The sequence below is a fragment of the Tauraco erythrolophus genome, chromosome Z (genome assembly GCF_009769465.1).
Source record: "Tauraco erythrolophus isolate bTauEry1 chromosome Z, bTauEry1.pri, whole genome shotgun sequence".
Lineage (NCBI taxonomy): Eukaryota > Metazoa > Chordata > Aves > Musophagiformes > Musophagidae > Tauraco > Tauraco erythrolophus.
Window position 1 is genome coordinate 41,681,372 of NC_141496.1, and position 12,017 is coordinate 41,693,388.

At 40.6% G+C, this 12,017-nt stretch overlaps 1 protein-coding gene across 1 annotated transcript in view; it reads right to left on the reverse strand.

Annotated features, from left to right (window-relative positions):
• The window catches only part of MSH3 (mutS homolog 3), a 121,663-nt gene extending 109,799 nt beyond the window's left edge, over positions 1 to 11,864 (reverse strand). Inside the window, exons 1-8 of the mRNA XM_086628956.1 lie at positions 11,742 to 11,864; positions 9,852 to 9,975; positions 8,600 to 8,823; positions 5,094 to 5,306; positions 3,663 to 3,779; positions 2,807 to 2,924; positions 1,366 to 1,511; positions 219 to 385 (exon numbers count right to left, since the gene is read on the reverse strand). Coding sequence (XP_086485082.1) covers positions 219 to 385; positions 1,366 to 1,511; positions 2,807 to 2,924; positions 3,663 to 3,779; positions 5,094 to 5,306; positions 8,600 to 8,823; positions 9,852 to 9,975; positions 11,742 to 11,864 — 1,232 coding nt within the window. The remainder of the gene's footprint in view (positions 1 to 218; positions 386 to 1,365; positions 1,512 to 2,806; positions 2,925 to 3,662; positions 3,780 to 5,093; positions 5,307 to 8,599; positions 8,824 to 9,851; positions 9,976 to 11,741) is intronic.
• Between the last annotated feature and the right edge of the window lie 153 nt (positions 11,865 to 12,017).

Genomic DNA, 12,017 nt, shown 5'->3' on the forward strand with positions numbered 1-12,017 from the left:
AGCCATGAATTTCAGTCTAAATACAATTTAAGAATGAGTGCACAGAACTCAGTGGGATTTAAGGAGTTTTCAAGCCAGCAGCAAAGTACAGCCATTCTGAAATGCGTCTTTACAGAACTACACACTAATGCCTACTTCTCAATCTAAACTCTCAATAGCTATTCTGTAATTAAAAAAAGGAAAAAAAGCCAAAACAACAAAATCCCCATAGAACATACCTCATGGAGGTTATACTGTTGATGAGCTTTTCAGATTGATCTGACAAGCTAGATGGAAGTACTATTTCAACTGGCTGCAGGCGCAAAATCCGACTCTCTAATTCTAAGCGAGATGCACAGTCCCGAAAACTGTCAAAAATTACTTCTCCAGTAGTTGGTTGGATGGCCTGTCAAATAAAATATATATATATATATATGCACATTGAATATTTAATTTTTCACAGAGCATTTCAATGACTTAAATTGCTAAGCCAGATAGAAAATTTATGGTGTATAGCACACAATCACAGCACCCACACATTTAGTGGAAGTCAGATCAAAAAATATAATTGTGTTTTTCAAATCTATGATATTGTAGTAACTTCAAAAGACTACAACAATTTTGTCTTGGTAAATGATAACAATACCTTAAAAACGTAAATGTGCTCTTGTTATCATCAGCCCATCACTGCTCGGCTTTTATTACTAGGCAAATCTATATAATTGGAAGTCTATGGAAGGTACATGGAATTCAGCCTGGAAACTAACTGTCATCCTAGGACATGCCTTTGTTTTTCTCTCCCATCTGTAGTATGACATTCAAATACAAGCACAATCAAGATGCTTTTAAATTCATGAATTACCAGCAGACTGGGCTTCAGTTATCACTGTGTTTTGCCAGTTAAACAATTCTGGTTTTAATTTTCACCATAAAACGGAATACAATTTTGAGGTGTAAACAGTAAAAAAGCCTAAGTCTCTTCCCCTAAAGAACAGTGTTTTGTAGAGGTAAAAAGTGCTCATGGGCTTTAAAATACTGAGCCTAAAACCGTTTAAAGTTAGTAAAGCATCTGAACTAATCATTTCCCTGTATTTGGTTAAAACACAGCTATGTTTTCCAAGTGATACAGCAGCAAAAACAGCATCAGCAATATTCAGCTGTAACTCCAGACCTTTTCTGTAGTTTTCAAATACAAAGCCATCACAATTCACACACAGATGATATCTTACCTAAACACACCTTGTTACAAAAATCAAAACCCCCCAAAAAAATCTAAAAGACAGAACAATCACGAATTTAAGGTAACCATCCACCTCTCAAAAAAACCCAACAAAACAATCACCTGAAAAATCCTCTAATACTGATTCCCCTGTGAAACTGACTTACCATAATGCCTATAACAATGTCACCTTTCTTCCTGTCTTTTAAGTTTTCTCCATTTTCACAGATACAGAGCAGGTAGTTATCGGGGACATCTGTTGTTACTTCTTCAACATCTACAGAATCATCTAGCTTCAGCAAAGGGTTCACATGTGAAAAACGTTAAAAAAAATAAAAATAGTACACGGTGGCTTATTCATAGGACCTTCTAGATCTAAGTCCTTCTCAACTAGATTTTGTGTTGGGCTTTCCAGTCTAAAGGTCTAATTAACTTTTATCAGTTTGACTCCTACTATGATTTTAGTGAACTTCAGATGACCACCAGCAAGAGGACTGAAGCCAGCGGTTGTCTTCTCAGGACAGGCAGTTACACGATGCACAGATCTCATCAGCTCACACAAAGGCCATCTTTGACTATGTCTGTGGGTCTCCCCATTCAAGCAAGAGCAGCTATGTCAAAAGTTAAACCACCAGCTGATTCTTCTGCACATGGGCTGCTCCACCTTGTCATTTTGACTTCGTATTCACAAACTACATGCCCCTAACAAAAAAACTAAATGCACTAGGTATGCAGCAACTGAAAAGCAGGCAATACCCTAGTTAAACAAAAGCCTACATCTTAGCAGGAGCATTAGGTTAGTTGCACTGAAAACTTTCTGCGTATCTATCTACACTGCTGAGCCTGCTTTCATCCAGTTTGCCGAACACTACAAGACAGTCTGCGAGTACACTAGAATTTTTCCAACAAAATCTCAGGACTGTGTTATCTGCTTCCCTGATCCACTCCTTAAGTGCAACCTCATATGCATTAACCTAACAATCATTTTAGCTCTTGGTATCTAGTAAGGACTAGTTTGAGAAATTGAAGAAAAAAAAATGGGGTAGATAAGGCAGGAGACAGGAAAAACAAAAACTGGAAGGAAAGAAATTAACAACTTCACTGGTTAAAAGCTGTTTCTATCTCATTTCTTGCATTTCCTTTGTTAAAACATTCAGGAGTTAAGTACCTAGCTAGATTTTTAACACACCATTGATTTTACCGCCTTCTTGTCACTTAAAGCAAATTGTTGATACCAAACAGTCAATTCTTCCTGCACACCCTCCTGAATCACTAATGCTATGCACTCTCAATCCAGTGAAACACCTAGCTGTAGACCTACAGAAGACTGTAGACTTGGGAACTCTACTCTCTGACATCAGAAAACAACTACAGTTAAACACAAGCTCTGCTGTTCACAATAAACCTAAAGCCCTGAAGAGATTAAATTCTTTATAAAGCCAGCACAATGTTTTACCACAACATAAAATTAAAGGAACTTTATTTCCTGCTGCCACTCTTATGTCAGCCACTAGCTACTCATGTTCCATCTAAGAGATAATACTAAAATTATGGCCTCTTATACACCAAAGATTAGAGCGTGAAACCAAATTTCTTTGAAAAGGATATCTTCTCCAATAAGGGTAGACTTTGTGTAGAGAGCAGTCAGTTTCCGGCTGAAGAGAGAGCTTTTATTTTCTCCAGCAGCCTTCAGTGCTGCAGTTTCCGTTTGTTTTATTACTCCAACCTAGAAGCACACAGACAAGAAACAAAGTCAGCTCTTACAATAAATGATTTATTTTTTAATTTTGTAAATTTGGTGATCTTTCAAGATGTGCAAACAGTAAGTGCATCACTAAAGCTGAGAAGGAATGGCAGAGGTTAGCATTAATCCTACTACATCACTGCTTTTCCTTATGCTCTATCCAATTCTAACTGCCCTCAACTTCTGCCCCTGTGCTTCTTGTCCTAGTCGGAAACAATTTAGCTGGAGTTCATGGCTTGTTGGAGAATGGTTGCTGCAATCAATTTAAATTCAACAAGTCTTTTTCTCATAAGGGAAAAAAAAAAAAAGAGGTATCAGAAAGCCACAGAATTACAGGTAGGAAAAGAGAAAAAAATATGGGCTGGAATAAGAAAAACAAGGATGTGAAGAAGAATAAGAGAGAGCAACACATAGATTTCTCCTTATCAAATGCAAAAGCTTAATAAAAACTGAGAGAAAGAATTGTTCTACAACTGTTGCAGAAAACACAAAGATACTTCTCTCTAAAACAGAGGAAGCCTGAATCCATTTAAACTTCCTGACACTAATGAGAACAGAGAAATTGAAACAAAGGAAAGGTTTTTCATTTTGCATTTCAACTGCAAAAAGAGGTGATAATGAGTTTCCCACTTCTCAGTTGAAATGAGACTACTACAATAAGTGCAAATTATTTCAGTGCCATTCCATATCCAACATAATTTAATAAAAGCTAGGGATAACCTTATATCCTTTTGCTACTAGTCGCCGCACATGGACAAACAGCCTGTGAGTCGGTATACTGGCAGTCATGAAGTTATGATCCTGATGACAATAAATGTTCAGTTCTTTAGCTGCGATCTGCAAAGTACAAAACGAAGAGTCAGCCAATAGCTCAAAACGCAAAACAGGAGCTCATCTCTGTGACAACACTGATGCACAACTACAATTGAAAGTTCTGTGTCAGAAGGAAAACATTACAGGAAAAACCCCAGAGAGCTGGGCCACTCCACCTTCCTGTCCCAGCATGTTGTCACAAACAGGGGCTTCGTTATCACAGACCTCATGTGTCAGATTACTACGCTGCACCTTCATCTTTACCATCATGAGGTAAATCACCTACATAGTACACACAGATTCTGCAACGCAGCTCAGCAAAGAGTCAAATAATTTTCACAACACTAAAAATGCAGAAAGAATGGAGTTACTTTAATTGTGGTTATAAAGATGGAACTAAGCTAGCTAATAAATTAAAATACTGGAAAAATCAATATCGAAGAGCACTGGAAACTAAATAGTTCATAGAAAAAGAGTAGCAACACTTGTTAAAATGTGACATTATAATGTATGATTTGTATTTGCTTTCCTGCCCCAGGGCAAAAAGGTAGATGTTCACTGACTACGGAAAGTGGTCTTAAGCAGGAACTGCAGTCAAACACTAAACTGTGTACCTCTGTAGTATATTTCTATTTCTGGACTGTGAACGCAGAAGCAAACAAGTAGACAAATTACACAGTACAAATGTGACCAGGAAAATTAATTCCCAGTAACTAAGCAAAGTTTCTCAGTGGTATTGAGTGTGGAAATAGCACAGATCAAAGGTTAAATTGGTAGCAACAATTTTGGGACAGAAAACACTCATTATGAACCATTTACGAACCATCATTTTAAAATTATGTTTGTTGCAAAATACTTTCCAGCTCCTAAAGATCTGGCACATGTAGGTGCAGCATTTGAACATGCATGCAAGATGCTCTCTGCACCCGACTACACCAGCTGTACTCATCTATTTTTACACTACTTACTCCACCGCCTTCCAAACTGAAATACTTCTAGTAGAGTTTTGGATCATGACAGAGAATTCACCTTAAACTGTCTCAACTTTAACTCTGACAAGTCATTACTTTAGGACCTCATCTTAAGTTTTCAATATGCAGGATAGCAAGCACTAGCATACAATTACAAAATAATAAACACTATTTTGGTAAAAAGTGGATGCGTAATGGATAGTCTTCAGTTTAAGCCTGCAGAGATTTTTAACCTTGATTTCAAGTATGTAAAAAAAAAATACAAAGTTTATGCCCCCAAGCAACCTTCCTTCTGGAAGCAGCCATATTCCTAGTATGACACTAACATAATGCACGTTATCTTTTCCATAACCCTTGCAAAAATTACCTCTGCATCCTCTCCAAAGAAGCGATATTTGTATCCACATTCCACGCACAAAACAGCATCTTTATACTGTTTCTTCATTTCTATGAATTGAAGTTCTAGTGGAGTATAAATGCTTTTGGTTCTCTTATTAAGATTTGTATCTACAGTATTTTGAGTATTTTCGTAAGACTTGAGAGATGCAGAAAACTGACTAAGATCACAGCGTAACTCCTCCTGTAAATGAAAGATGGAAAAGTATAGTTAGGAATCATCAAATAAATCCATCACCCCTGCAGACCTTGACTCACATTGACTACAAAGCTGAAGACACTTCTTGCAGCAATTAGTCCCAAGAACTGCAGCAAAACTATTAAAGTAGGATATACAAAATACAGTTTATTTGGAACTAAAAAGTCACGAAAGTCAAAGATTTTGCATCAATTAGTCAACTTGCTTTACAACAGTCCTTAGACATCTCAGCTAAAACCAGATCCCTGTTGTATCATCAGCTCTCAAAACACAGATCAAGAGACATGCAGGCTGCGAAGACTGAGCAGTCTAAAGTGGCCACACACAAAAATAAGGATGAATTACCACTCCAATCTACAGATGAGAAACTGCAGTACAGAGAGATCAATGATGTTCTAAAAGTCCACAGTAAATCAAGAAATAAAGCAATTCTATACAAACCTCAGTACACTGTCTCAAGCACCAAAGCCATATTTCTTCTCTAGCCATATTTCTTCTCTAGCCTGCCCTTCCTACATAAGCTCGGCAAACCTCTCAAGATAATTTATTCTTAAACACAGAAAATCTATACTACAGTTTCTAAACCCCTTAGCAGTTAAGGCTTTGAGCCCGCTTTCTCTGCAGTTTATCATCTACAATGACATTATGCAGCCTAGGCTAACCGAGCAACTTCAGCTCTACAACTTTGTTTTGTTCTGCACGCAGGGTGACAGATTTGGTCTTTCAGAAGTGCAGTGAGCAACACTGATAAGGTGCGCTTCACTTACAGCAAAGTTTCTCCTCACTTTATCACAATAAAACTGGTTAAATAAAAAAAAAAAAGACAAAACCCTCCTTAAGTTTTGAAAGCCTATGACTATACAAAACACAATTGATTAGGTTGTGCTGTGAGCTTCTGTATCTGCAAACAAACCTGGTAAACTTCAATTTCTTACAACTACCCCATCTAAATTACAAGGAACAAAGTTAACAGGGTGTTTAGAAGCAATGATAACTCAGAAGAAACACAGAGATGGCACAAATCATATACTTCGGGTCATGACAGTGTACAAAGAACGTAGACAGAAAACAACGGGGGGAAAAAAAGAACACTTAGATGTATTGTTAACTGTGAATTGCAAAATTCCCAGAATGGCACACAATCAAGGGATGACACATTTGACAAGCAGACAGCATGGGCCAGCACAAAAAAAGCTGTGCCATGCCTAGAACTCAGATGGCCCCAGGAGCTTACATGTCTCTACTGCAAAATCCTCAGCCCAAGGATTCAGCGGTCTTTGATAGAAGGTCTGTGCCAGCCCAGCAGTATGACCTTGTCTCATTTTACAGAGAATATTGTTGTGACAAAGCATGTGGAATAAGGTCAAGAAAGAAAGTAAAAGAAGTAAAAACACACACGGAAGTTGAATTGTTGAGACGGTAGTAAGTGAGTGGCTCAAGGAATTGAGAAGAGAATTACTCACATAAAAAAGTTATAAATCTAAGGAAAACACAAGACATGGCCAGCACAGACTCAGTAGGTGTCTTACAGAGAAGGATTTTAGTAACGCTTTGTCAAGCAAGTCATGAGTCTTCACTATCTATGGAGTATATTAAGTAAGAAATAATTGCTCTTTACTTTTACTTTGCATACACCTTGCTTGCAGAGTCTCTCTGCACGTGGTTAAAGCTGACCTTCCTCGTGATCTAGGAAGGGAGAGCTAACGGCGGTCATCATCTCACAGACAACCTGTGATCGACTGGACTCAAGCGCTGTTTGGTGACAAGCATCTAAGCATACGAATACGCAGCGGAAACACTGCTGTAAAAAGCACACCAGCGCTAGTGCGCTGCAAACCAATTTCGGAACAGGAAGGCAGAGACACTGCACCAGCTGATACACGGTACATTAACAAACACGTATGTTCAAAGACAAAGAGAAACCTGAATTCTGCAGAAACAGCCACCTTAGGCCCACAGCTTCGTGGAGGGAGAGCTGCACACGCCTTTGCTCACCAAACATGCACTTCTCCTGCAGTTACTGTAACACACACATTTTTAACCAACAACCTACACCAGGCATATGCTCTCTCCAGTGTTATTGAAGAGAGAGTCACTAAGATAAAAGGAAAAATACTTCTCATGCATGTGAAACATGCATGCACGTGTAAAACACCTATTTTACAGTTTCAGCAGCTACCATTGCTTCTCAAACATCTGTGAGACATGCTAAAGTATGATTTACAGATCAAACTAGCAGGGGTAGCATCTGTTGTCAATGTAACTGAGTGGACAAAGGGTTGGAAATTAAGAAGTCCTAGACAGACCAGGGTTTGAAAAAGAGGGACAGAGAAGGCATCAGTCTTCTGTGTTCTCCAACTAACCACACCTACATAATCTCAATCACTATCACAACAGAAGCCTCTTGCCACAAACTGTTCGCTATTCTTAACTTTGATCTCATGTTCACACAACACAGACACCCCAGTTTAGGGTCATGACCTTCAGACAGGAAAGGCCAAATCAACTACACAACCTTTCATACAACCTCCTTCCTTCAAAAAGCCAGACGTAAAGCTTTGTTAAAGAGCAGCTGAGTCCCAATGCAACACCACCACAGTAAACCATCAGATGCCTTTCAGGACCTGAGTATGTCAAACTGAGCAAAGCGAGCCCTAAAACTAACCAATTAACTAATGTTAACTAGCCCCATAATAAAAGGAGAAGTAGGGCAGTACTATACTCTTATCAACCTGTATCGTAGGTATCATAGTGATAATTTTTCATGGGAGCTACCCATATCCTCTGCAGATGAAAAAAACAGTGATATCTTTAGTAGTTACATTTATTAGCAACTGGATTAAGCTACATCTCCGTAATAATTCTGAAGTGCATTTTTGCAAAGAAAGCCTGTTAAGAATTTTACAGCACATATCAAAACCGAAAGAAACTCTTTTCAGTTTTCAGAACTGAAAGCAAGCTAAGCAAAGGGCCACACGGAGCATCTGTTATTATGATGTTATAGGTTCATTCACAATCACAAGATACACTGCCAGTGTTTCTGCTCTCTCATTACTGCTTTTTTCAGTGATATCACTGAAGAATTACAAAAGGCATTCTACTAACTATGCTAAGAGTTCCAGGAAAACATCCACAAACAAACACGGATCTATTGGGTACTGCTGCACTACTTCACAACAGAACACAAGAAAAACACAAAAGGAATCTTGTGCCAAAGCTGGCTTTTTTTTAAACCGTAAAAAGCAATCTACACAGCACTGGACCAAAGCTCTACGTACCTTCTGAGCAACCTTTGGGCTAGTGTCCCAAGACTGAAGAGGGTTTTTCAATTCTGAACTCCTCCCAATAACACTGGGACATTTTTCCAAAATCAGAGATTCTTTCTCCCGAAAACTATCCTCCCGGACTCTGTTACACTGCTGGTCTGAATCACTGCAGAATTCTCTCAGTCTGTCTAGAGTTTGCAAACATATACGGGGCCTTTCACACTTCTGAGGTTCTTCTTCAGTAAAAATACACAACAAAAATGTATTAGGAACTTATTTTCTAAAACAGAATGTCTATTAGAATGACATTGGTAAGCAGACAGTGCAACCATTTTGTTCTGTCTCTCTCTTCCCTATATTCCTTCTCCCCTCCCATCGCAGTATTTCTGCCAGCCTGACAGAAACATGCATGTAACCAGCTTGGTTAACTTCCCTGGTAAATCAATACTCCTCATTTGTATGCCTCTTCAAATATGGGATAAGAAGTACAATTATTTTCTGGACTGAAAACTGCAGAGTCACAAAATTAGCCAAGAATATTGGAAAACAAGTGGCATTTTCCCAGTTCAGTTTTTAAGCAGATAGTACTGCTAGTTGATGGTGTCTTAATGATACTTCAAACTGTCACACCCACAAAACTGAACATAATTCCCTCTTTAAAAAACTTATAGAGGCTGATTCTTTTCAATAAAGTGTAAGTACAGTGAACTTTATATTCACTGATTTGTCTTTCTACTAGGATCGTTACTTTGTTAAATGCTTTGTTCAAAGCCAGACAGAGCACAGGCATTTTCAATGTAATTGAGTGGCTGTCACTTCACAGTTAAGAGCACTGCATTAGAACTATTTACTTTGAGGTAGCTTTTAGGTATCCCAGCCACAGGTCAGGCTCCACTGAGCTGTCAGGTGTCAGTCGTGCTTCAGCCTGAGTCTACATGACAGACTGTTAAACCAACACACAAAAGGAAGCTGCAGCATTTCTGCCTGGGCGTCTGGACTTCACTGACTCAACAACCTGCTAAAGCTGAGTCAGTCGAAGGGGATTTGTGGAGTAATTCTGGACTAAGGCTCAAATACCTAGCTTCTGAGCCACAGAAAGGTGCTTTAACAGTATAGCTAGTATGCTCATAACGGCTCTTCAGAGATGTATCTTACATTTAAGAGACACTTCCTAAAGTATCTGCTGACATATTTTTTTACATTTGACAATGAAAACCTATTTATTTGGTATAAATACTTGAAAGTTTCTTTATAGTCAACTCACTTTTATCCTGAGTCTTCAATGGGTTACAGATGTCTTCTAGAGTAATTTGTCGTGTCTTAGTCTTCTTTTCACAGGGTTCATTGCTTTCAGTTGATGTTCTCCTTTTTGTGTCAAATTCAGAAGCCTGAAACATACATTAAACAAAGTTCAGTTACTTCTTCTCTTTGCCATCCTCTATGAAAGACAAGAATGCACTCAAGGATTTCATAAAGAGATAATGCAAAATCAATTTACAATACGAGAAATCCCTAACTATTTTAACTATCTACACTTTTTGTTTATAAAACAGTTCTTCTAACATTCAGGGTTACAAGAGGAAGAGAAATAGTGCATTCTGTGAATAAGTTATCTGTTGTGCTAGAAAACAAACACCTGCAGCTACCACGCCTTCAAAAGGCAGCTTAGAGCTACTTCTGTGGTAGAGAAGCGAACCAGCACTTAATAGACCTTCCCATCATACCACATACTACCACCCTGTGTCTGAATTGGATCTCTTCTGCATATCCTCATTCCCACGGTTCGGAGCCCTCTTATTGCCAGATACTGGCTATTCACCTCCGAGAGGCACCACTTCCCATGGCCCACATCCCAAAGATGGAAGAATATCTTCTCCACACCATCCTGGCAGTGTTAATCCAGACTAAAAGATTTTCCTAAACTATCTATAAACACCTAGCTACCATCATCCTGGGTTTGTACAGAACACAGTGCTTTCAACTACTGCTCCTTAGATGGCTTTTGACACATGCACTTTTAACACTTTGTAAACAGGAAATTCATGAATTTATGTTGTTTGATGAAATTGTTTGTACTGTTTGAGAGAACACAAGAAGTATGACCAAATATAAAAAAGTAACTTGCAACTGCAAAAACGTATGAACACATTATCATTTCACTTTGTGGATAAACACACAACAGGTGCTTTTAGCAGCTTGCATTCACATTTCATATGGTAATCTCTGGTGGTTTAAGTGTTTTACTGGGGAAATTCAATCTCTTTATAACTAAGCAGGAACTCCACTCTCAGCAACTAAGCCCGTAACCTATACATAGCGCATCCATTTGCACAGCCCATGAGCAGTAAAGTTTCTCTTCCAAGTCCACTATTGTATGCCACCAGATTAACACGAATTAGGAAACAGTTTTTCTGCATGGACAGAAAGCAGTAATCACACCTTTCAAAATATATTTGGACTAAAGATGACAGAAAAGATTGATTTCAGAGACAGGTGAAAAAAGCATACACCCTTCTAGAGCTAAAGACAGCTAGAAACATTAACTACGGCGACAGTGGAAAACATAAAATCAGGGTAAAATCAAATTGCTGGGAAACAATTTTTTCCCAGTAGCAACATGCAGAGGCTGCTGGACAATGCAGGGCCTCTTGGCCTTGCACCTAACAGCAGACTAAGAGTCATCCAAGCCGCAAGAGCTGGGCCAGGAGCTCAGCCCACCGCATGCCAGGAGGCAGCACCTGTGCCAGAAGGTCCAACGCTACTGCCAGGGAGCGATGCCCCTGCAACACAAACTGGCACATTGGCTTTGCCAAGTTTGCTGTATCCGTGCCAAGCTTCCTTTCCTACAAAATGGGCATATCCGGGCTTCTTCCTGAAAAACTAGGTCTCTCTGCCCTGTGTTACACAAGGCAAAGCGTTGGTAACTGGAAGGCCCTGCCTGTTGGCAAGGCACCCCTTCGTGCAGCAGGTCCGCGGCCAGCTCCCGCCATCCTTCCTGACGTGATTTTCCGACACAAGGTAACCAGACCGGCCCGAGGGCGCTGGGGCACCGCCACAAGGGCTCCCGCATGGCCTCTGCGGCCCGGCCCGCGGCCTTCCGGCACCCTGAGCCCCAACCGCCGCCCGAGGGCCCCCGCCGCCGCCCCGGGCGCACCGTCTGCTGGGCGGCGCCCTGCCCGCCGCCGCTCCCCGCCGCTCCGAAGAACCTGCTCAGCACCAGCTGCTGCCCCCCGCCGCCCCCGCTGCCGCCGCGTTCCCGCCGCCGCCCCCGCGGCATGGCGATGCTGGCGGCGATGGCGGGCCCCGGACCGAGGCCGCAGGCACCGGCACCACCTTCCTCGCCGGATGCGACGGGGAGCGTGGGGCGGGACCGCGGGGCAAGCGCCTCCGCCCGCGACTGAGCTGCCCTCCCTCCGACCTCCCGCCTCGG